Consider the following 26,284-nt stretch of genomic DNA (forward strand, 5'->3'; position numbering starts at 1 on the left):
CTAAATAAAAAAAATAAAAACTTACATTATATATTAATATATGCAATATAAAAAAAAAAGTTACAAATTAAAATTTCGGCGTCCAGACAGCCCTACGTGGAGTTTAATAAAAAACTTGTAAATTGGAGAGTCGTATCGATTTATCAGAATGCCGTTACTGCTTACCCACGTTCTTTTCATCAAGGATGCTATTCGATTTCTTCTGATGGCAAAAAAGTCATCAGTATGAGCCGTCGCGAACATTTCTGATGCACTACAATAACGGGGTAAGCCCAACAGCATTCTGAAACCATCATTATACTGAACTCGTAGGGCGTTTAGCGATGCCTGTGTATAGTTGGTCCACAGGGATCCCGTGTAAAAGGTTTGACTTTGAACAAAGTAACTTTTGCTTCTTGGCTACAACAGGCAAACCTACGGACCAACATATTACAGCGCACCGCCAAAGTCCTACGCTCTCGTTCTATGTCTGCATCATAGGTCCTTAAGGTCATCGGTAACAACATGTCCTAGATATTTAAAATGCTTAACATATTTAAGCGGGCGACCATTCAGTATGATACAGTTCACTTCACACTCTTTCGTCGGTGTACCGACCGTTATGTGTTTTATTTATAGAAATATTCATCAGTCATCTTAGTACCTAAACACAAGCCACGCTTATTTTGTGGCTAGGTGACGATATGAGTATTATATATATATTTATTTGTTTATTAAAAGCAATTTTTTGTTTCTCAAATATTTATTTTCTAAAAAAATACAACAAATTAGTTTTATAACACAATAACCTTATCCTCAAAAATGGACTACAGATCACAGAAAATAATTTGATAACGAAGAACGCTATCCATTTGCTTCGACTTTTAGCGTTGCCAAAACCCTTTCACTATATCAACGTGAAATTTCGTACAGAGGGTTAAATTTCCAATGTGAACAGCTTGGATAGCTGTCCTTTGAAAAGTTCTAGCCATAGTTCCCTTTGAAAAACGATTTTTAACTCCTATTTACAAATGGCAAGATGTTTCATCGTCTAATTTCTCTCCTTATTGAATATTATGAACAACTCCGTTACGGGCTTGAATAATGAGCAGCATCAGCGGGGAAGTTCAGCAAGCAGCTTGCTTACGTGTATGCGGATCAGAAAACAGGAAGAGCGAACGCGACAAAACTAAAAAAAGTATGTGTTAAAAAAGAAGGAGAAAAATTAATTTGATGGACTTTTGAAGTCAAGTTTTCGATTAAAAACAAATCACGGATTAACTCTAACTCCGATTCAACGTCTTTATACTTATAAAAAGGTCGCACATCTATTAGAAAATGGTATACTGTTGATGTCATTCGGTTATCCAGTACAAATTTTCCTTTAATGTGTTTTTACGGCGCGTGGTAATATAATAGATGTGCAATCAGTTTTACTTAAAATTTACACTCTCAGTCTCAGTCTTAATTCACAAGTTTTTTCCTAACAATAAACGAAAATATAGACAGGCGATCTGTTTTTTTTCATAAATATGAAGATTTTGCACGAAACATTGCAGGACTAGCAGGTTTGTCACTATTTTGTACATATTTGTTATCGCGTCTAGCTTTTCATTCAAGTCAGAATTATCCCTATACTCATAAGGTTGTCTTTGTATCAATCCCCGAGCCAGTTTCATCAGTATTCCTTTCTTTTTCAATCTCATCTGTCGGTACTTTTCTGTCTTGATCTTGTGCTTCCTTCAGGGAGTCTGGTAGTTTTTGGTTGTTAGTTTCTGGTAAGGTGAGTACTAGGAATCCAGAAAGTGCAGACATTATGCCAAATAGAAGAGTTGGTAAAAACTCGTAGAATCGGGACTGCAAAAGATAAAGATAAATTGAAATTTGAAACCTTCTTTGCGTACAAATCTTCATCAAAAGTTAATGATCTTAAATTCAACAATCATTGATTATTCAACATTATTAATGATCGGAAAATCAGGTTTTGCGAAATTGAACCTAAATTAAGGAAATTCATTTGACACCAAAGCTTTAAAATCTTTGCCTTGTGCGGGTGTTGTTGGCAAATCCAGTTTAGTGAAAAAGAAAACGTAAAACGTACATTTAACAAACAAATTGGACTCAAATATAAAAATTTCCTAGTTTAACTAATATTATAAATGCGAAATTGTGTTTGTGCGATTGTTTGTTTATCTTTTCTTCACGCTCTTAGCAATTGATCGACTTGATTTTTGGCATAAAGTAAGATGAAAGAACGGAGAGTAACAAAGGCTTACTTTTTATCCTCGAAAACCAAGCTGTAGGGGTTTGAATAAACTGTAATACGAATAAGAATGAGGACACAGCTAGTTGTGAAATATTAATTGTTTAAAAATTATGTTTTTAAATAATCTTTCTCATAAGTCCAGCATAGTCCACTGCTTAACTAAAGGACTCTCCGAACGGGAAGATTTTCCAATAACCACCACGCTAGGCAGACGGGTTGGTGATCGCAATATATCATAGGATTAGCACAGAGGCTTTTTTTTATATTCCACTACAAGTAAGCCCTTCACTGCATCTGGTGGTAAGCGATGATGCAGTCTAAGATGGTAGCGGGCTAACCTGTTAGGGAGTATGGTAGTCATACCCCTAATACTTTTCTACGCAGTATCGCACCGGAACTCTGAATCGCTTAGCGGCACGTCTTTGTTAGGGTGGTAACTGGCCACGGCGAAAGCCTCCCATCAGACCAGACATAGAGAAATCAGAAATTTGAAATTTCTAAATTGCTCATCGCTGCGCCACAGAGGTCGTCGAGTCGTGCTGCCCGTTGTCCCTTCCCTAAATAATACACCCCACTAATCGGTTTCCCTTGGTTTTCCTAATCCTAAGGTTGCCTGGAAGAGATCGCTACTAAGCGATAAGGATATTTTTGTTGTGTCCATTATTTTTCCTATTTGTGGTGTACTAATAAAGTGTATAAAAATAAAAAAAAATAAAAAAAATCGCCTAGTACGACACCTACGGGAAGAGGAAGTGGACAGCTGTCGTCTGATCTGCCGTCACCCCACGGCACTACATTATGAATCATATACCCACGGTATAACAATATGGCTAAATAACAATGACATTTGAGTTTGGAAATGCCAAAAAACTTACCAATAATGGAGTTTGCGGGGCAACCGCCGAGCCTATTCTTCCGATAGTGGAACAAATCGCCAATAATGTGGTTCTATAATTGGTCGGGAAAACCTCTGCCGCGAAAATGTACAATGAGTTATATGCGAGGGTAATGAAGAATTTTCCGCCCAGATAAAATGCTGTCGACCAATTTCCACCTGAAACATTAAATAATCATGTCATCTATTTGAACGTGACATCACACAATTACCACATAGTATTATCTCGGAATATATTATAACAGTTATTTTGAGATAGTAGCTACCATATTTTATCACAGAATATCTGTTTTGTATCTTGAGATAAATGCACGCTGGGATTCCTTGTATTTTTTATAATTTGATTGATTAATATTAATGATGCGTGACTTATTCTTGATTTATTAGCATTGACAACATAATATTTATTAGTGTTGAAATGAGTTGGCGATGGAATAAGTGACCCCACTTATTACTTCGTTAACTCACTTTTAATAATAAAACTTACAGTTTAATATTCACACAAGAATAGGAAAATTTGTTTTTAATCGGTACAGATGAAAAACTATTATAAATTACCTGGTATAAATCCGTAGTTAATAAGTATGATGCCAGTCAGAAAATATGCTATAGCTATGACCTTTTTCCTTCCAAATCTATCCAGGCAAATCAACTTGCATACATTGGCTGGCGCTTCGATTATAATAACAACGATGTAGTTCAGATAACTGTTCCCGGATAATTCTATAGCATTGATGGAGAGACCGTAGTATACCAAAGTTGATGTTGTCCATAGGAATGAACAAGTGAAGAGTCTTTTCCATATCATGGGAGACATAAGTAACTGTTTGAAAGTGGATCGGTTGGTTGCTATAACCTCACATTTCCTGGCATCTCTTTGTTTCATCGCTTGCTTCTCCACTTGATCATAATGGTCTTTAGGAACTCTCACATTGTTGAACTTCTCACACCTGGAGAGCACATTTAGTCCTTCTTCATAGCGTCCTTTGCTGAATAACCATCGGAAGCTTTCGGTGAGTGACCACAAGTAGAAGAAGACCAGAATTGCTGGTATGTAGATGACTAAGAGGAGATATCGCCAACTCTGCAGCCACCAGGACAGAAGCGTCACAGTAACTCCTCCAAGAATAAACATGGTGTTGAATAGTAGACTGGCAAATACTCTGCCTTTTGGACCAACTAGCTCCAAAGCTGTAAAAGAGATAGTGGAGAGTGTAAGTTAAATGGCATGTCACTGGATATTTTGACCCAAAGGTTATGCTTGTAATAACGGATGTTTGGAACTCGGATCCTGACTAAGAATCATTTGGGTGTCTGACTAATTTTGAATTTTTTTTTACTAGTGATCTTGGAGTCTTTCGCGCTATCTATCTTTCTCTCTCTGGGGTTCACCCATTAGTAAGAAAGGCAGTTATATTGATGATGGAAGTCCTGATCGGTGGTATCAGTCAGTGGTTTTAGGATAAAATACAATGACATCATTGATTCAAATCATTGTTTAAAAAGGAGGGTTAAAGTCTGACAGTCGTTTTTTTATCACTATACGAGCCCTTGCAGTCTAAGATGGAAGTGGGATAACCTATCAGGGGAATGGCATTTATATTTAACCTACAGCTCCAGTTGTCTACGTGGCGCGCCTCACAGATCTCAGGTGGACCAAAACAGTAACCACATGGAGAGGCCCACCAGGCAAGCGCTACAGAGGCAGACCGTGTACTCGATGGGATGATGATATTAAGAGAATCGCGGGTCCACAATGGATCCAAATAGCTCCGGATAGGGAAAGATGGCAAGTCTTGGAGGAGGCCTCCACCGAAGAGGGTTCCTGATACATAAAAAATATACATAAAAAGTACATAATTCACTGTAGTTGTATAAGATAAGTATAGGAAAGTTATAAGGCTTAAATAAATAAATAAATAGTTCTAGTTGGTTTCGGTTATTTAAGGTCGTTTGGTTATAAAGGTTGGTTTTATAGGTGCTAGTCACCGTTTAGGAAGACGAATTAACTAGGGTGTATGTACAGGTTTAATACGTAAGTATAGGTTTAAAAAATGTTTTTTTTTCGTTACTATCATGGGGGACTGTTGTCAGTCATTGTTTAAATAAACTTTTTATGCTATGCAAGTCACGCATGTCAGTGGCCTGGGGACACGGGCAAGAAAGCTACACAATGATGTCCGGAAACTCGGATTCAGCAAGAAGTGTAATTAATTAGTCACAAAGAATTAATGAGCCACGGCAATGATTTAAGTGACGCGGTGAAGGCCCAAAATAGCTAAGTATACATTATAATGGGGTTTTGTTGATGGTAATGAAAACCCCATTATAAATGGTAGTTCTTATTCCTTCTTAACGCAAAAGGTAGTTATATAAATTATTTTGGTGGTATTAGTGATTGCTCAGTTATTAGGGCTTCAGCCTCCGTTTCGGTAGACCGAGTTCAATCCCTGGAACGCACCTCTAATTTCTCGCACTTAATGACGTTTTTAAAATCAAACCGTTAAAATACTACTTATAAAAATATTGGATAGTCACAGGCAGGATACTTTCTGGAATTCCATGATATATTATGTAATTCCATGATATATTAAACTTAATTTGCTTCACTTCGCGAAAAGTAGGAGAATGTGTAGGTATTTTCGGCAATGTAGGGTACATTACGCACGATTCGCTCCGAAACCGGAGCATTCACAAGAGATGTTGACTTTACAATGTGTCATTGTAAAGTAAAAATCTCCCGTGCGTAGATCTGTTTGGTGTGGAGTATAAATACTGAAGAAATTATAAATTACACACAGTACAGATTCTCGCGGAGTTTTTGAATTCTTTTTGGAATTCTCTCTTTTTGAACAAGCTGCTATCCAATTTGCTATCACCGCTTTAATTCACTTTTTTTTTTTTTTAATGTTTACTTTTTTATAAATTATATTTATCATATTAAGCTTGATTTTCACTATATTAATTTTTTTAATGTTTACTTTTTTATATTAATAAAGTAATAACTATAATATAACACTTGATTCGACGTTGAAGGAAAACCTCGTTCGGAAACATGCCCGGGAGTTCTCAATAATGGTCTCAAAGGTGCTTGAAGCATTTGGGCAGCGTTGTGGACTAAACCCTCCATATTCTGAGAGAAGACCCTTGCTCCATAGTGGGCCAGTTATGGTTTGATAATCATGATAATGATTCAGTTTTTTTTTCTTAATATTTATATTACTGTGAATGTTTTGTACCTACCTATTAGTGGACGTTAAGACGCATCGGTGTATATAAATTTAAGGGCAGTGAAAATTGCTTTGGTCTCAGCAACAGCTTGTGTTTTGCCCAATAGAGTTAATTTTTAACTTGTTAGATGTTTGTATTTATATGTAAGTATATATTTATAATAAAAAGCTTTTGTTAAAGTAAAAATACCAAAGAAAATACTATATTAAAAAAAACATCCGCTATATATAATAAAAAAATGAATCTATTACAGTTGATCTAGAAAGCAGTTTATTAAAACTGCTTTCTTGAAAACACAAGATAGCGGGTAAGTAATTAAAAAATTTAAATAAAATAACGCTGAATAAAAAAAATTGGTTTGTAATTTATATTTGACACGCTTTTATTAAATCAAGACATGATAATTGTAGAATAAATCAAATAATTAGATGTTAGAAGATGACAGAAAAGAGGGCGAATTACCTACTTAGTCGATTATTTAAATTTTAACCATAATAATGCGGTTGCAACTTATCATTTGTTATAAATTATATTCGACATGCCTCAAGGCTTCATAAATAGTAATCTGATGCTGTCGCCCCAACAAGTTGATGTGCGCGACTTCATTCGTGTGAAAGGAAACTACTGCTATATTCACTAACTTTTCCAACAGTTGCTAAGCGGTTGCCACCTGTTAACCCCCTACACAATATGCAATGAGTTGACAACTCTCGCTATCAAATGATGCGTTTTGTATGACGAGTTGTTCCCACAACTCATCAATCCATTACCGGGCCATTACAGAGCACGGTTCTCCTCCCACAATAAGAAGGAGTTAAGGCCGTAGTCCACCACGCTGGCCCAGTGCGGATTGGTGGATTCCACACACCTTTTTGAACATTATGTAGAACTCTCAGGTATGCAGGTTTCCTACGATGTTTTCCTTCAGCGTTGAAGCGAGTGATATTTTAAGTATTTAAAACGCACTTAACTGAAAAGTTATAGGTATTCGAACTCGAATCCGAAAGTGAAGTCGAGCTTCTACCCAATGTGCTATCACCGCTTTAATAAATACAAATTATATTTATCTATATTTTTTGTTTTTTGACCGTAACTTCACTCGTTTTTCTCCTATGTTTACTGGTTCGTAGGTTGGCTCGTACAAAAGGCTTTAGCATTAAGTCCGCGTTTTGTAAGCCGATTTCTGGTTGTGCAATAAAGAGAAAAAATTAAGGCAGGACCCGATTAAAACCGATGAGTCCTATAGGTATAATCCTGCATTATTCTTTATCAGGTAATATTGCAGTAAAGGACTAACTTGTCGTGGTGATAACACATTTTGTGTGTTGGTAATGACAGCCGACTGGCGCAGTTGGCAGCGACCCTGCTTTCTGAGTCCTAGGCCGTGGTTTCGATTCCCACAACTGTAAAATGTTTGTGTGATGAACACGATTGTTTTTCAGTATCTGGGTGTTTATCTGTATATTATAAGTTTTTATGTGTATTATATTCATAACAATATTCAACAGCTATCTTAGTACTCATAACACAAGCTACGCTTACTTTGGGGCTGCATTGTCGTAGTATATTTAAAAAAAAATTTTGGAAAGACTGCGTTGTTGACTCCACTACGACGTGGCCTGTGAGAACTTAGCCTAAATAGTAAATGTTGAAATGATATAACTTTGTAATTATTAAAATAATCACTATCTAGTAACACGAACCGTGCTCAAGCTAAGTAGGTATGCAAAGTAAGTTAGTCATTAACAATTATAGATTAAAGGATTAATAATATTCAAGTTAAGTAATAAAGTTACTTATAGAACTTAATTTAATTTTCATACTAGCGGTACTTCGTTACTTTATACCCCCTTTTTGTGACAGAGCTGATCCGGGGTAACTACTACCGCCATGGTTACTTCTAACGCTGAGCAATATTGTTGCAATGCTGTGGTCCGGTTTAAAGGGCGCGGTTGCTGGTATAATTACAGACAGCTCAGCGAGTCGCAAAGTTGAAATGTACGGGGCACATAGCTCGGAAAGCCGATGGACGTTGAAGTTTCAAGTTGCTGGAGTGGCAGGTCGGCCACCAACGAGAGGACATCAAACAAGTCGCTGGGAGCCGCTGTAAACAAGCGGACCGGGACCGTGGATTTTGAAACTCTATACAAACACCTATGTCTAGCAGTGGACTTCAATCGAAGTGATGGTTGGTCAAATGTCACTATAAAAAAAACAATAGATATAAATAACAAGCCCGACCCGTGATTAGAATTGAAGACCTCATGATGCTTTACCACGCTAAACCACTAGACCAACGAGGCGGTCTGCATGTTAATTTATAAAAATAGTTTAGAAAGCCATTTTTCTCAATGATTCAAGCTACAATAGCGTTACTTTAAGCCGTTTTTTGTGAGGATACTACGAGCATTCGAGTGGAAATATTTTAGCTAAAAAGCGTAAGTTTCGTCAATTACTATTTACCATACCTTTTTTCTAACAAAATATATCCTGAATTAGTTTAGATAGTAGGTTTGTTGTATTTATAAATTTAGGTGTATAAGTTTTAAATAGGCTTAGAGATCTAAACAAAAAAAAAACCTTTTCTCCAATTCAAAGGCACAAATGAGGTTGCGGTTAGTTATTATTATTTTTACTCTGTATTTGTATACTTCATCAAGGTTAGGATCATCATATCAAAACACATACCACACGCAATGAGAATGGTATAGGACGTAGTCCACCACGCTGGTCCGGTTCGGATTGGTGCACTCAACACGCCTTTGAGAACATTATAGAGAACTCTCAGGCATGCAGGTTTCCTCACGATGTTTTCCTTCACCGTTATATCAAGTGACATTTTAATTACTTAAAACGCTCATAACTTAGAAAAGTAAGAGGCTGGGATTCGAACTCCGCCTTCCCAAAATGAAGCCGAAGTCCAAACCACTAGGCTATTACCGCTTCAAGCTTCAAGGTTAGGATAAATACACAAAAAACAGAAATATAAAGAATGCAGTAGAATACCAATGGCTGACTAATCGCTTAGTAGCATCTGCAAGGCAACCTTAAGATAAGGTAAAAAAAGAGAAAGATCAGACTGAAGAAGTTAAATAACTAATAAAAAAAACATACTCATACATACATACATGTAACTGAATACTGATACATAAACTAACTTATACGAATAACACATAATTAAAAAATATAAAAATTAAATTCTTCTTCTGTACAGTACACATAAAAATGAGGCTGATTTAAACATTTTTATTTAAATATCGCCATTGACTTTGTCTGCCGCATACCTACTTACTTCTACGCTAAACAAACGCTTGTAACATTAGGACTTGCATAAGGTATACTCAGCGTCAGTGTACGGGACGATCTTAGATCGAATGCCCTCGAAGAATAGTGATTGTCTTTACAAAGCATAGGAATTTAGCTATTTCTCTGTGGTTTTAGCCGATTACAAATAAAATGTTATTGTCTAATATGCATTTCGCCCTTTGCCTACAGTTTTATGTGTTTACGAAACCATCCACAAGGATAAACGTGAATGAATGAATGAATACACTTTTATTGTACACCAAAGAACAATAAATACATATCAAGAGAGTACAATTTGGTGGCCTTATCGCTACATCGCTACATAGCATAGTGGTATTATATACTTCCATTTCATTATATTATCTGAACCTCTAAGCATTATTCATTTAAAAAACAATGACTATAACATATTAATAGTGTTTATTTATAACCGATGTATGTCATGGGAACAAGACATTCATAAATTAATCATTGAACATTGGCACACGGAAGGTATTTCAAGTGGTTTATTTATGTTTACGTAAGCTTATTGACGTAAATAAAAATCACGTTTATCTAGCTTAGTTACTGAACCGTTATTGGACACACCGTTGTCTGTCCGTTCGTATACGTATGTCACCACCCTTCTTCCCGGAGACAACTTGAGGTAATTAATATAAGTTGTATCTTCTACATAATACTGCCAATAGTCTCACCATCATTATAACCCTGGGCGTCTAAAAAGCCAACAAGAGGGGCATTTCGTGGTTGATTTTGTTTGGGTATACCGTATACCCCCCTTTCGCCCTTACGAGGGGGGAGTCCCACATAACCTCTGTCCTACCCAAGGGACCAGGCCATAAAGCTTTTTCACCACGCGAAAAAAATGGGTACGGGTCTTTTTACAGGATGAGAAGGGTTAAGGCCGTAACCACCCTGGACAAGTGCGGGTTGATCTTTGGCTCGCCTTTGAGAACTCTCAGGCATGCAGGTACACTACACGATGTATTCCACCACCGAGTGCTATCCAAGTAGTAGTGACACGAGCTCGTCCAGGGAAGTACTACCGCCGTGCTTATAGCTTGTTCCGACAACTATCACTATAAAAAGAAAAAATAATTCAATGTGCTATCTATGGGCCCATTTGAATAAATATATTTTTGACTTTGACTTTGACAGTACACGAAAGTTGCGGGCAACGACTAGTTTATAATACCGATTACGATGGCTATACATTATACAATGTTCATTGCGTAGATTTCCGCTAAGTTACACCTGTATCTACATTGAAAAGGTGAAGTTTCAAATCCATAGCGGAAATAAAACATGTGTATTACTTTAAATTCCCTATCAGAGACGAAATAAGTGCATGATTTTGTCCGCGGTTTTACCCGCGGTGTCTAAGCGTCGTTATAATGTTAAAAGGATATTACTCATATTCGTAAACTCCTTTTCCGTGCGCAGCTTAATGCCAATTTTAATTATCCCTTAAATGACGTACTTATATGTATCGAAAACAAAATTTCTTCTTTTGTAAGAAATGCATGACGATTGAAAAGTACCTTTTTACTTTTAAAATCAAAATGCTGTGTCTTATTATATCAAATATGTATGTATGAAATTTTTAGATCGACTAAGAACCAATATTTTCGCCGTAAACACTCTGTTACGTATTGAGTGATCGACTATTTAGTCGGCGTACGCGTATAAAGAAAAACCCTATAACAAGCATATGCTCGCTAAGTATGTATATCGGTGTAAAGGTGAAATATTTTATCAAATCGGTAAAGTAGTTTTTGAGTTCATCCACAACATAAAAATGTGTTTGTACATTTTTATGTTGTGGATCACCTCAAAACTACATACAAAAATGAAATCTTTCTTCTTCCTAATATTAAAGTATACCAGTAACAAAACCAACCTTTATTAAAAATAAAGGGGGAGTCGGGGCCAGGATCCATGCAACTGGGTCGAAAAATCGACAATCCCATAAATAATCGTGGTATGTACCCATTGAACTATTAAGATGTAAATCTTTGTTTAAAACCGAACCTGAACCAGAAAACAAAATTCTGCTAAAAGAGGCGACCGGTGCTTAGCAATGGGACATAAAAAGGGAATGAAGATGAGAATAAATAAAAATAAAATTCTTACCTAAAACAAAACAGGCAGTGTAAACTCCACCACCCAGCGCCGGTTCGAGAAATTCGAGCACGATAAACATTTCGTAATTTAACGAGAACGCCCGAATGACTCCAAAGATGCCATTTGCAACACTCGCGAAGACTAAGGCCAGGCGACGTCCATATCTATCAGATATTAGGCCGGTTAAGGGTATGGAGATGAAGAAACCAGCGTTGTGGACGGTGCCGACCAGGGACCGCTTCCAATCTTGGCAACCGAGGTTGAACTGTAAAAGAAAAATAAATTGCAGGACTTTATAGAAGATGCTTTTGGAGATCTACGCGGTGCAGGGAAGAGAGCCTTTAAAAATTAAAGTCACTAAGGACTTAACAATTATTCATTGTAAAGTCAACATCTCCTGAGGACGCTCCGGTTTCAGAGCGAAACGTGCGTAGAGGGTACATTGCCGAATATCTGTTTGGTGTGGAGTATAAAGATTGATAAATTATTAATTATTAATTATCCTGCTTTTCGCGGAGTATAGCAAATTAAGCATAATTTTCATAATATATCATGAAATTCCGCAAAGTAACGCCTGCTTCTTTCTATAAAATATTGGGAAGAGATCCGTTTTATTAGGGAGAGGTCCCGGATTATATCCCCGGAAGGGACAATTTTGAAATTTATACTTTCTGCATTTTCTCTTTACACCGTTGTTAAAACATTTTTGGTTTTTGCTACAAGTTAGCAAATTTCTAAAAAACAAAATTCATTTCTAATATGCTCAGTTTAAAAGCAATTTTGGAACGTCAAGTCAGTCTGTTTGTAGTGTTAACCACCGGGCGGTAAGCCATGATGGAGCTTAGATAGTAGCGGGCTAGCCTGTAGTGGTATGGCAGTTCTATAAAGCTTTTACCATATTCATATGTAATGTGAATGCCCGGTGATAGCCCATTGGTTAGGACATCGGCTTCACTTTCGGGGGGCCGAGTTCGCACCTCTATCTTTTCTAATTTATGTGCGTTTTAAGTTATTAAAATATCACTTGCTTCAACGGTGAAGGAAAACATCGTGAGCAAACCTGCACGCCTGAGAGTTCTCCATAATGTTTTCAAAGGCGTCTGAAGTCCATTAATCCGCTCTGAGCCAGCTTGGTGGAGGACGGCCTAAAACCTTTTCATTGTGGGAGGAGACCCGGACCCTGTATTGGGTCGATAATGAGTTAATATGATGACGATGATACGCATATGTATAAGAACGCTAAATCGCTCGGTTGCACGTCTTCGTCATTGTGGTGGTAACTAGCCACGGTCAAACCTCCCCCCCGCTCCGCTCTAGTGAAAATTCAGAAACCATCAATTCCTAAAATTACCTTTACCGGAAATCGAACCCGGTTACTCCAACTGCAGCTCTCCACCACTGCGTCAGGTCGTCTAAACCCATTAAATTGTGTTCATAGCCTGCTCTTGCAATTATTATCAGTATATTAATCATAGTAAGAAACAAGATTATTATTTAGATAAATACAAAAGCAATTCACATATATATGTCATTGTTATCACCATAGAATAACCCTTATATAATGGTTAGTGGTAATCACCACCTGTAATTTGTCACATGTTGATGACAGTAAAATGTTGTTTTGATAGCAAAATAACCGCTTCTTATTTAGCTTACACGATTATTTCAGGTAATCTTTTACTAATATACAAAGCTGAGGAGTATGTTTATTTGTTAGTTTGTTTACTTGAACTTAATAATTATAGATGAGAGAAATAGAACTTGGTAATTGTATATTATTTTATAACAAATTACCAGATGAAATCCTTGAGATGTCTCTCAATAAGTTCAAAGTTTATATAAATCGTAAGCATATATAAAAATCCTATTTTAATATTAAGGATTACATGTATGATAAAAAAGCTTGGGTATGAATTACTCTAACTTCATAGCTCAACATTAACTAGACTGTGAGATGGTGATAAAAAAAAACCTGGCTTAGTTTGTTGTGGGCTCTTCTTAGACCAGGGCGCGTTTCGAACCCTCCTAGCTTTAGTTTTAAGCTTACGAATGCAGTTATAACCATAACTAACATTAGTGTAACATTTGCCTGTGATAAGGTCTACATGAATAAACATTTTTGAATTTTGAATTTTCAATTTTGGACGCAATGAACTCAGGAACTATTACAGTCAGATTATAAAAGTTATTTCAGTGTTGGATAGCCAATTTATCGGGGAAGGCTATAGACCCATATCACGCTATGGCCAAAGGGAGCATAGCACAAAAGAAGCTGCGTGCGCTGCGTAATCGGTTAAAGTTTTGATAAAATTTCAAAGTTTTTTCCCTTTAAATGTTCTAAAAAAAAGTCCGCGACAGCATATGCCTATCTTTTAAGGTTTACTTATAAGCAAACGGAGTCGCAAGGCACCGCTATTCATGATAAAGGTATCCTTATCATCGAGTTGCCCTATGCGATAAAGCTGCCTTTTCTATTGTTTTTTTAATTTTGACGCGTAAATAATTAACAAGATATACGATTATTTGGGCGAGAGAATCGGGTTATGTGGAATTAGCTTGTCACGTCCGAATTACTAAACAAATTTCGATATAACTTGGCTAGGTGATAGATAGCATCGTGGATAAGTACAAATAAAGAGCATGAATAAAAAAATATTGTTTCGAGAATCTGTGGAGACTAACTTCATCCCAACTAACTGCGCGCGCATCTTGTTTTTATATAAAAAATACTCTCATCTGACTTTCATTATCATCATCACCAATGTCAACCCATTAACGGTCCACGGCACGAGTCTCGTCTCAAAATGAGAAGGGTTAAGGCCGTAGTCCTCTCACCCAAAGCAAGTGATATTTATATTGCTTAAATTAAAAAACGTACATAACTCCGAAAAGTTAGAGGTGCGTGTTGGGATCGAACTCGACCCTCCAAAAGGGAGGTCAAAGCTTTAACCACAATAATAATAATAATAATATAATAATAATAATAATCGCTTGGTTGTTGGATCAAGGGTCGGATACAGAAGGCAGTTGTCCTTGAAACGGCGCGTTTTGTGAGGAGGTTCCTCACTCTGGAGCCCTGACCACCGGTTGCTTGGGCATTCAAAAGCCCCGCAAGCGGAGGGTGGAAGTTTTTTTTTATAAATTTTTAATAGTGTTTTTTTAATTTATATTTAAGCATTGTTAATAATTAAAAAAAAAAGAAAAATAATAAATGATAGAATAATAATAATAAATATATTACGAAAATACACACATCGCCATCTAGCCCCAAAGTAAGCGTAGCTTGTGTTATGGGTACTAAGATGACTGTTGAATATTATTATAAATAATATACATAAATACTTAGAATATACATATTAACACCCAGACACTGAAAAACATTCATGCTCATCACGCGAACATTTTCCAGTTGTGGGAATCGAACCCACGGCCTTGGACTCAGAAAGCAGGATCGCTGCAAACGCCAATCGGCCGTCTTAATTACAAGCCTTACATAACGCTCCAAAAGATGTAAAAATTCAATAGGGTAAATCCATACAGGATTTAACTCTCATTAGAGTTTCTAGTGAACCGTTAATAGAACACGTGCAAAAATTTGATACGCATTGCTGACTCACTGACTCACTATAATCATAGCTAATTACTATTTTACTGCTTTTAAATACCATGTCGCCGATTACATAATGAACCGCTATCCTTTATGGGAATTGTAATTTACTATTAACATAGAATGTATGCCTGCCTGCAGTGGCGTGCACTTCATACATGCAAAAAAACAACGCATACCCTAAAAATTTTGTATTACTCATAAAGGGGAAGGATTTTTCCATTTTATGCCATTTTCCTCCTTTATGCATACCCTGGTCAAAAACCATGTGCACGCCACTGCCTGCCTGGATGTTGCTTGGTAGAGATTGCTTTTAAGCGATAAGGCCGCCTATTGTACCTTTTCTTTTTTGTTTCGTGTTTTTTTGTTTTAATTCTTTGTATATGGTGTACAATGAAGTGTATATTGATTTGATTTGATTAATGTGAAATCATACAACCCACTAATGAACGAGACGATATTAATCCTCAGAAATCCTACTTTTTAAGTCACTTATGATCATTTTTATACACAATATGTTAAACTGGCAATAATGTTCTGTGGTAACCGTACCTAGACATAATTCTCTGTTAGCATATGTAATAAACCTGGGTGGTTTTCTGATGCTAGCGATAAGCATGTTAGAGAACATCTTTTTTTTGTCGTAGAGAAAATGCCCCAAGATGTCTACCCCCAAGGACATCTTGGGGCATTTTCTATACGCCAAAAAAAAAAGATTTTCTCTAACATGTTTATGGCTAGCATAGCTTTGTTAAATTCAAATCCAAAAATTCATTTATTTCAAGTAGGCCTAATATAAGCACTTTTGAAACGTCAAGTCTGTCTGTTTGTAGTGACTCCACCACCGGTCCGGAAGGCAGATTCTACCGAGAAGAAGCCGGCAAGAAACTCAGCAGTTGCTCTTTTCCAACGTCAACAATATACATTTTAACATTCATTTTTCTATCTTGTGAGAGATGAAAGCGGAGCCGGATGCTTCCAAGCAACCTTGTCATTAAGGAATTCATCAATTGTATAGTAACCTCGCTGTGATAAATGTGTTTTAACATATTCTTTAAATTTATGCATTGGTAGGTCCAAAATTACCTTTGGAATCATATTATAAAAGCGTATACTCAATCCCACAAATGACTTCTGTACCTTTTGCAGACGATATACAGATGTCACTAATTTATAACCATTTCTTGTAAGACGACTGTTTATGTCCACTTTTTGTTTATAAAGACTAAAGTTATGCCCCAAGGACAGGGGTAGCCATTTGTGGGACTCCTCCCCTATTGAAGGGCATATACGCGAACTAAAAATCACAACGGCATGCCCTTCCCGTTAGCTTTAGGTACTAGACGCCCGGGGAACCCAGAACTGTTATAGACCTAACTGAAAAGGTTTTCACTAAGGGCTTCAGCTATCCTATAAGGTGTAGAAGACTATAGCCCTTAGGGAATCTCTTTATTGCCCAACCAGAGATCGACTTACAAAAGGTGCACTTAACGCTAAAGCATTCTCTACTAGCCAAGCTTCAAAGTGCACGAAAATTAATATATACATATATATATATAGCTTAAAACTGCATACATATAAAACTGAAATCATTCCTCATTACCTATAAAGAAATAAAAGCTTTAAAGAGTTTAAATCAGAATCATAAAATTTGCGCAAATCAATCTGTCAACGTCTGAACTTGGGAATAAATCAGTGTCGAGGTAAATTATGAACTACACATGTCGTCGCGTCACCGGCGGGCATTACATTCATTCATAAAACACTGCCTACCATAAGAGTTTTTGTTACCTATTTTTGTTTTGGTTATATTTTTTATACTTTACTGCAATCTCACCTGGTAGTAAGAGATGTAGTCTAAGCTGGTGTAGGGTTAACCTGTTAGGGGTAATATTAAACCCATACCCCTAATCTAAAAGTGTTAAATACCTAAGCATCTAAAACTTTCATCCGATTTTCTAGACAATATACTCCGACCCACCGCGTCGCATCGCCCTCCGCCGCACTCGCAAACGTTGGTTACTTACCTCTTTAACGATGGAATGCTCCTCGAAGTAAATGTAGGAATCGCACTTGACCTCCGTGGAGGTGTCGAAGAAGTGAGGTGCACATGTATCGTTCAGCTTGTTTTCATTGCTCGTGAAGTTCATGAAGGGCGCGTACCGCAGACACTTGGCAGGCGACCCGTCTTCCAAGTATGGCGCTGTGAAGTTTGCCTCTTGGTCTACGCATTCTGGTATTGCGCATCTGTGGAGTTAGAAAAGCAGGGATGTCACTAGTACATTTATTGTATGGAAGAGTGACGTTTGACAGCAGTGTTCACAAGATTTACGCTTGTCGCAAGACTGTCGCGAGATACGTAATCACCCTGCGGGTCTGTTTAAATAATAAAATTAATAATCATCATTAAAAAAACACTGCATTGACTCAAGCTAGCGTCACTTTCGTGTAAACGCTGCTGCTGTCAAACGTCATTCTTCCATACAATAAATATATTTATTGTATGGAAGAGTGGCGTTTGAGAGCAGTGATCACAAGATATACGCCTGTCGCGAGATACGTAATCACAGTGCGGGTATGTTTAAATCATAAAATTAATAATCATAATTAAAAAAACACAATATTGACTCAAACTAGCGTCACTTTAATGTATTTATTGCATAAAAGAGTGACGTTTGACAGCAGTGTTCACAAGATTTACGCCTGTCGCAAGCCTGTCGTGAGATACGTAATCACACTGCGGGTCTGTTTAAACCATAAAATTAATAATCATAATTAAAAAAAACACAATATTGACTCAAGCTAGCGTCACTTAAGTATATTTATTGTATGAAAGAGAGACGTTTGACAGAAGAAGAAGAAGAAGAAAATGTCTTTATTGCACATACAAATATAAAACCAGGTTAACAAAAAAAAAAAACGATAACATACATATGCACAAAGGCGGCCTTATCGCTCGAAGCGATCTCCTCCAGACAACCTTTGGTTGAAGAAACATATAAGAGAAAACGGAATAGTGCTACTTAAATTGTGCTTATTATAAACATTACATATACAATACATACTAATACTTCATATATATAGTAAAAACATATATATTTATATATATGTATATTAGATGATTCCTTAGAAAAAAATGGTGGAAATTTTTGTATTATTATTATTTGGTATTATTTATTTAAAAATAAATAAAGTAATAACTTAAAGTAGTATTATTTTCAAATGTTAGTGTTATATTACAAAACTTGGAGTCCCTAAATTAAGGGCTAATGAGGCATGATGGGGTTGCTATTATAGATAAAAAATTGGTGGAAATTTTGGTATTATTATTATTTTGTTGGTATTATTTATTTAAACGTAAGCTTATAGAAAAGTCCTATTATAGTATAAAGGACTACGATAAAAAAGCTTGGGTGCGAATTATTGCTCTAACCAGGTTGCTCTTGTAATAATTTTAAATGACATTGTGAGATGGTGATAGCAAAAAAAAAACACCCGGCTAAGTTTGTTGTGGGCTTCTTTTTTGACCAGGACGCGTTTAAAACCCTCGTAGCTGTAGTTTTAAGTTTACGAATGTGGTAAACGCCATCATCTCACTACTGTGGAATTCTTATGTGCGCATCAAAAGTGCCACCTATGGGCCTACTTGAATTAAGATATTTGACTTTATTTAAAAATAAATAAAGACCAAAATTTCCACGCGAACGAAGAAGCGGGTAATAACTTAAAGTAGTACTATTTTTAAATGTTTGTGTAATATTACAAACCTTGGCGTCCCTAAATTAATAATGATAATCTGGGATTGCTATTATGAATAACAAGTTATTAACCGCGACTTCGTTCGCGTGGAAATAATACGTAGGTTATTCTCTGACGCCTGAACCACTACTATACAATAAAACCGTCATTATCTTGCACTGTAAAAAACGGAAACAAATCTATCCTAACTGGACCGTACAATATTTCGAGATAAAAAGTAGCTTATGTGTTATTCCAGACTATAATAAATCTGTGCGAAATTTCATCCAGATCCATTCAGCCGTTTTGGCGTGATTGAGTAACAAACTTTCATCCAAATTTTCACATATATATTTTAGAAGAGATAGTATAGATGTTTTGGTATCATTTTATTGCAAAGAGAAAAACAATGAAACTATTTTTTGTCTAATTATGAAATAAGTAAACACGGGGGCTTCGATTTTTTTTGCACATCAACATTTGTTTTGTATCCCCCCCACTTTCGATTAAAAATATAAAATAAAAGATTTATTTCGTAATTAAATTAAATACCCCTTTCGCTGTATTTTTAACACATATAAATTTACTAGCTGACCCCAGCGCCATCTGTCGGGCTGATTTGTGAATCTAAAACATCCAGGGTGCCTCCCAAACGCATACTGAAAAATTCATTCAAATCGGTCCAGCTGTCTAGGATGAGTTTAGTGATATACGCACACAAGAAATATATATTAAAAGATATACGAAATTTATTAAATAAATTATTGTGTCATATAATATCTTCCTAATTTTAAATAACATGGTATCACGTTCCTAGGCCAGAGAATTGTTTCTATGATATTATCACATATTATATTATTTCTTCACTTTTTAATAACTTACCTAGGTTAGTAACACAGAATACCTAAGTACGTGACTTTTTTGTTAAATTGATAAGCGTAACCGAACCATCTTGAAATACAGATAAGTATTCTATTCTTTAATTATTTCAATAATGTATCAACTTAGACATCATTCGAGTATTTTTTTTTTTTATTTCACTATAAGTTAGCCTTTAACTGCAATCTCACTGCCTGGTAAGTGATGACACAGTATAAGATAGTTATATTAAACCTATATCAGTTTTCACGCATCGTAACGGAACGTTTAACGTCTTTGTTGGTTGAGTGGTAACTTGCCACGGCCGAATCCTCTCACCAGACAAAACATCAGCTAGTAGTTAAGTTTATGTAAAGCATAGTTCATACGATGCCAGCACTGCCTGCCCGTCTCACTGGCATCAAATGCTTGCTTTGTATTAGCGTATAAACAGTTTTTCAAGCCAAGCCGAGAGTAGAGAGCCTGCCTATTTTTCAAGTCAAGTCACTTCCGTGTCCGCAGCCACTGTGTCTGCTTTGAAAACACGTGTAGACACTTAGCTGGCGTTTGTTTTGGCAACAACATTGGTCGGGCCATTTATTGCACTACAAGAAATACCTTGACTGCAATTTTACCTGGTGGTAAGTGGTCATGCAGTCTAAGATGGTATCGGGCTAACCTGTTAAGGAGTGTGGCAGTTATATTCAACCCATACTCCTAATCGATATTTATGCAACATTGTACAGGAACGCCAAATCGATTAGCATCACGTCCTATTCGGTAGGGTAGTTAGTAGCCGGTCAAAGCCTTTCAACAGAAGACCAGATAAAATTCAGAAAAAATAAATTCCCAAATTGGAATGCCAGGAATCGAAACCAGTACCGCCAACTGAATACCATAGCGCTCACACCTGAACCAGGGAGGTCGGCTTGTCTGCCAACTAACGCCAGCCCACTGGCTTCGTATAAACCATACTTTAGTTCTATGTTACAACTTGTATTGCACGTCACATCGTCGAGGCTTTAAGTGACTGTATACACAAATCAATGTCAATCAGTTATTATTATTATTATCGATACTTTAACCGACTTTAAAAGGAGGAAGTTCTCCTGTATGTTTTTGTATGTATATACGTACATAAGCGGTGAAAGCGCAGTGAGTCCTTACTCACTCACACAAGTTAAGTCGACCCCTTGGGTCGACTTAACTTTCGGGGGGCCGAGTTTGCATCCCATCACGCAACTATAACTTTTCTAAGTTATGTGGGCTTTAAGAAATTAAATATATCACTAGCTTCGTCGGTGAAGGAACATTCTGAGGAACTACCTACCCTCTACATAATGATCTCGAAGGTGTGTGGAGTCCACCAATCTGCACTGGGCCACCGTGGACTACGGCCGCCTTATCCCCTTCTCATTGTGGGAGGAGACCCGTGCCCTGTAGTGGGCCGGTAATGGGTCGAAATGACAATGATGATACGAAAATATTTATGTTCGTATCATCATTGTCATATATCAATAAATCAATGGCCAAAACAGTCCATTGCTGATCGCCCCGGACTAAAGGCCTCTCCCAACGGAAGGGTTTGCATATAACCTGGGCCCACCACGCTGGGCAGACGGGTTGGTGATCGCAGTACCTAGATTGCAGTAGTAGCTGCTTAATGCGCCTCGCCGGTTACGGTTAAACGAATTTTTAAATAATTAAATATTATATTTTTTTATTATTAAATGGGCTGCGTTACTGCGTTCTACTACCCGAATTGCTACGCCCTAACAGGGTTTTCATTACAACTGCTTTTGATAATTGTGATAAAAGTAGTGAGTAAGGTAATGTGAAATGAAATCTAAATTAAAATTGAGAAAAAAGAAAAGAGAGATTGTTACAACTGTATGTTGATCTGCTAATATGCCGTCAACTTAAACTGAGGTCGAAAATCTTACAGGCGCAGTTAGGCTGTCGTTCTTCCGATGTTATCAAGTCCTCGGGTTCCCCGGGCGTCTAACAAAGCCAACAGGACATGCCGTGGTGGTTTTTAGTTTGGGTATACCCCCTTTAGAGGGGGGAGTCCCGCATAACCTCCGTATGACGCGGTAGCAATAAAGCAACAACGCCAAAAATAAAGTTCAGGCTCAACTCTATGCTAACCCCAGGTGTTCTCAGTTACAGACGAAAAGACCTAAAATCAAATGTGATGTGAAGCACTGTTCTGTGGCCTACCAAAAGAATTGAGTTAAAAAACAAAGAATGAAGAAAAATATCCCAGTGCTGAAAATTTGTCGGTACAAACAGATTTACACAATCCGATCACAGTTATTACTTCTGTTTGGATGAGGGATTTGAAACACAAAATAATATCATTAATAATATTATATTTTGAATAAAAATTTAATATTGAAGTTCGAATTTCAAAAACGGAAGGCAACTTTATATTTATATAGAATTTTAAACCGTCAAGTCCTGTCAACTTTTGTGACTTAACTACTGGTCAAAGCCACTAAGAATTCAGATATGATTAAAACTCACCTGTATTTAAGATCCATTGCCTCGAAATTATACACAGATGAATACATTCCCGCCAATAACACAGGGAACAAAATGAGAAAATAGTTCAAAACATTAAACTTTCCGAACGGTCCGAGAATATGCAAAATATCGTCCACTGTCACCTCGGTTTCTCTACTCTTCTCTGGATCCATTATTTTAAATTAATTAATGGATATTGTTTAAATTTGGTCTGATTTTAGCACATCACTATTTTTTATTTAAAAAAGGAATTTGTCATATAATATGTATAACTTTATTAGAAATTCGAATCGTGAATTTAAAATAAGAACGCGACGTGATTGGCTCGCTCGCCAAGGGTATAGTGCGCGTGAGTCGTTTGATCGAACATTTTTATTGTAAAACAATTTTTTGCATTGCAATCGCTTATCGTTAGTACCTACTAACCGAGTCATAATTTCTTTAACCATAAACTTTTGTAACTATTAACCTACTAGGTCAAATAGCAGTTAAGTAACTTTGCCTATAAACTGTGACCTTCCGTAAGGTTTTTCTTTAAGAGCGGGGCGCTTTCATTGTATAGTAGTTGGCATGTTCCAGGGTTTGATTTCCAGGCCAAAAAAATATATCGTCTTTTTCTGAAAAAAAAAAAATCTCATTATCGGTTGATAGGAAATTGGCTTGGTCTATCTCCGTACTTTATAGAATAAGTTAAGCTGATTATTAATATCACTTACCTATAATAAGAATAATTAAAGTCCATCCACCCGCGTTGGAGCAATGTGGTGGGTCTATGATCATAGTTCCCCTATCATTCCAGCATTGGGAAACTATTAGGCTGAGGATGGTGAAATTGCAAACCGATTGCCTTCGCTAAAACATATAGCAAAGTGTCGTGCAGTGGGCCGGTAATGGGTCGATATGATACTGTTCAACTAAAAAAAAGTGGAACAACCATATAAAACTCAGTTTTAGCCGTGGAAATGCTTGTAAGCATTTTTAAAGCTTAATTATTTAAGGTAGTTTATAAAACTTTGGCCGCTAACTATGGGCCTTATAACAAGGCTCAGAGGCACTCAGCGGGCGATGGAGAGAGCTATGCTAGGTGTATCTCTACGTGATCAAATCAGAAATGAGGAGATCCGTAGAATAACTAGAGTTAACGACATAGCTCAGCGAGTCGCGGAGCTCAAGTGGCAATGGGCAGGGCACATAGCTCGGAGAACCAATGGACGTTGGGGTCTTAAGGTGCTGGAATGGCGACCCCGCACCGGTAAGCGCAGATGACAGATGACATCATTCGAGTCGCTGGGAGCCGCTGGAGGCAAGCGACCCAGGACCGTGTATAGAGGAACTCTCTACAAAAGACCTATGTCCAGCTGTGGACGTCGATTGGTTGACATGATGATGATAAAACTTTTAAGTACCTACATAAAATAAAGACTTTGAATTAAAACCTGAATTTAAACACTAATGACTTAGGTAAAGTAAAATGAAGCTACAAGTATAGATATTAATCACGTAGAGTTGCGTGTAAAATGTCACAACTCATAAAATCATTTTGATAATGTAATTTCAAACCTACGAACTGTAATTTTCTTTTGCAATTATCTTTCCCCCAGACCATAAGATTTCTTCACGATGATTTTCTTCATATTACCACGTTGGCTTAAAAGCCTATTAGGTATCCAAACTGAGAACATAAATATGTACATAGATACATGGTGCAGTTTTACGTATTAGGCATACAAGAAAAGATAGTTTTTTTGTATGTTTGTATATAATGGATAAACTTAAAAGTTACTATTGATTTATTAAAAATTATCACTAAAAGATACATTTTTAGACAGTTATATAGTCAGTCTTTATTTAAGACTATAATAATGGTATTTGTTAAGTAAATCATTTAAACTGAATGGTACAGAACTGTTATAATTTCATACGAGATTTGAGGCTAGAAGACGTAGCTACATCGCTGATTAATTTTGTTACTAGATTTAATTCTGCGATTTAATCTGTTACAAATTATCCTTTGACTGCAATCTGTCACTGCAACTACCATCATCAGACACCACCAACCACATATTTATGTACATATAATACAAGATATATATATATATATATATACATAATATATAGTTATATTTATATATTTTTATGATTATTAAATCTTATTTATTGCACCACCTACCTCTTTTCTATGTTTTTTCCTTTGACGCCATTGATTGCCTGGAAGAAATCACTATGTAGCGATAAGGCCACTAAATTGTACTCTCTTGGTATGTACCTATTTATATCTTTGTAACAACTTTTTTTCTTTGGTGTACAATAAAATTGTATTCATTCATTCCTTTATTCACTGGGGCACCACCAACCAACGGTACACCACTAAACATCAGCGGTAGCACATAGTAGCGGGTTAACCTTTTAGGGGTAGTAAAAAGCGGGTGAACAGTTGTAGAAGTTGTAAAGCTTTTTGTGAACGATCTCATCTGGAAGTATGCTTATTTCTGCAGTCAAACACCATTAATGAGCTCCGGTCTGAATATCCTGGTCACCGGAGATATTTATGTCATCTATGTACAAGTTGTAATCATAAACTTGCTATCTAACTGTTGTGTACTGACTACTGGTAGGGTTGTGATTGCAACTTAAATTAAAAAAAAAAAAAATCATTAATCAGTGATCTATCTATACCTTATCACATAAACTCTGTGTGGTTTGAGATGAGGTCAGTGACCTAGTTGTCGTAAATTGTTTTACTCTTAAGTTGACCAATAAAAAAAAAAACCTGGCACTGGGGCTTAATACCACTGCCAGGTTGATAGACACAGGGCGGAGTTTTTTAAAGACATATTCCTTGAATGCCCGAATTTTAGCTCTGTTTATAGGCGAGGGGTTTTCACTGACCATCACTTGAGCCGTCTGATTGTCCGTTAATTTCTATAAAACAGCAAGTTTACAGTAATAGAGTAAATTAATTTACTTCAAGAAATAATAAAACGAGAAACACTGTAGTACAATATTCACCGCATCCAGGACAAGAATAAACAGGGTCCAAAAGTACTCGGATGTGAATAAAGTATTAGTGCAGTTTTATTTCCGGCTCCACTCTACCTATTTGGTGGCGCATACGCTACTTCGGAGATAGCGATACCTCGGAGTCAAAAAGTTTCAATCCCACAAAGAGCTTTCTTTGGTTACAATAGGGATGTGGCATTGACACATTGACGTTATCGATATCGATTTAAAAGAAAATTCAAATTGATACAACCGGCAGTGACTGTCTCTGAATACGGTTCAAATGTTATCATCTTAATGCAACCTGTAATTTATGGTACAGTTTTTTGGTGTCAAATTGAAGAAACAGGTATAATAGTAATAATATAAAAAAGATATGGAAGAAAAAAGAGAAATAGGTATACAGAAGCCTCGCAATATATTTATAATAATATAATCTTTATTAAACAAACCATTAGTAATAATGAACAAAAACTCGATAGTATAAACAATCGACTTACTAGAAACAGACATAGATTAGTGATATCTACATATCGACGGCCGATTGGCACAGTTTGCAGCGATCCTGCTTTCTGAGTCCAAGGCCGTGGGTTCGATTCCCACTACTGGGAAATGTTTGTGTGATGAGCATGAATGTTTTTCAGTGTCTGGGTGTTTATATGTATATTCTAAGTATTTATGTATATTATTCATACAAATATTCATCAGTTAGCTTAGTACCCATAACACAAGCTAAGCTAACTTTGGGGCTAGA

At 36.6% G+C, this 26,284-nt stretch overlaps 1 protein-coding gene across 1 annotated transcript; it reads right to left on the reverse strand.

The window, feature by feature from the left end:
- Positions 1–729: 729 nt before the first annotated feature.
- Positions 730–22,862, reverse strand: LOC120632645 (organic cation transporter protein-like). The gene is made up of 6 exons (XM_039902592.1): positions 22,531–22,862; positions 17,436–17,655; positions 11,811–12,066; positions 3,699–4,331; positions 3,121–3,299; positions 730–1,836 (listed from the first exon to the last, which is right to left on the reverse strand). Exons 1-6 carry the CDS (start codon positions 22,701–22,703, stop codon positions 1,618–1,620), a joined length of 1,680 nt encoding a protein of 559 aa, XP_039758526.1. The 5' UTR covers positions 22,704–22,862; the 3' UTR covers positions 730–1,617.
- Between the last annotated feature and the right edge of the window lie 3,422 nt (positions 22,863–26,284).

Source organism: Pararge aegeria, chromosome 20 (assembly GCF_905163445.1).
Source record: "Pararge aegeria chromosome 20, ilParAegt1.1, whole genome shotgun sequence".
Classification (NCBI taxonomy): domain Eukaryota; kingdom Metazoa; phylum Arthropoda; class Insecta; order Lepidoptera; family Nymphalidae; genus Pararge; species Pararge aegeria.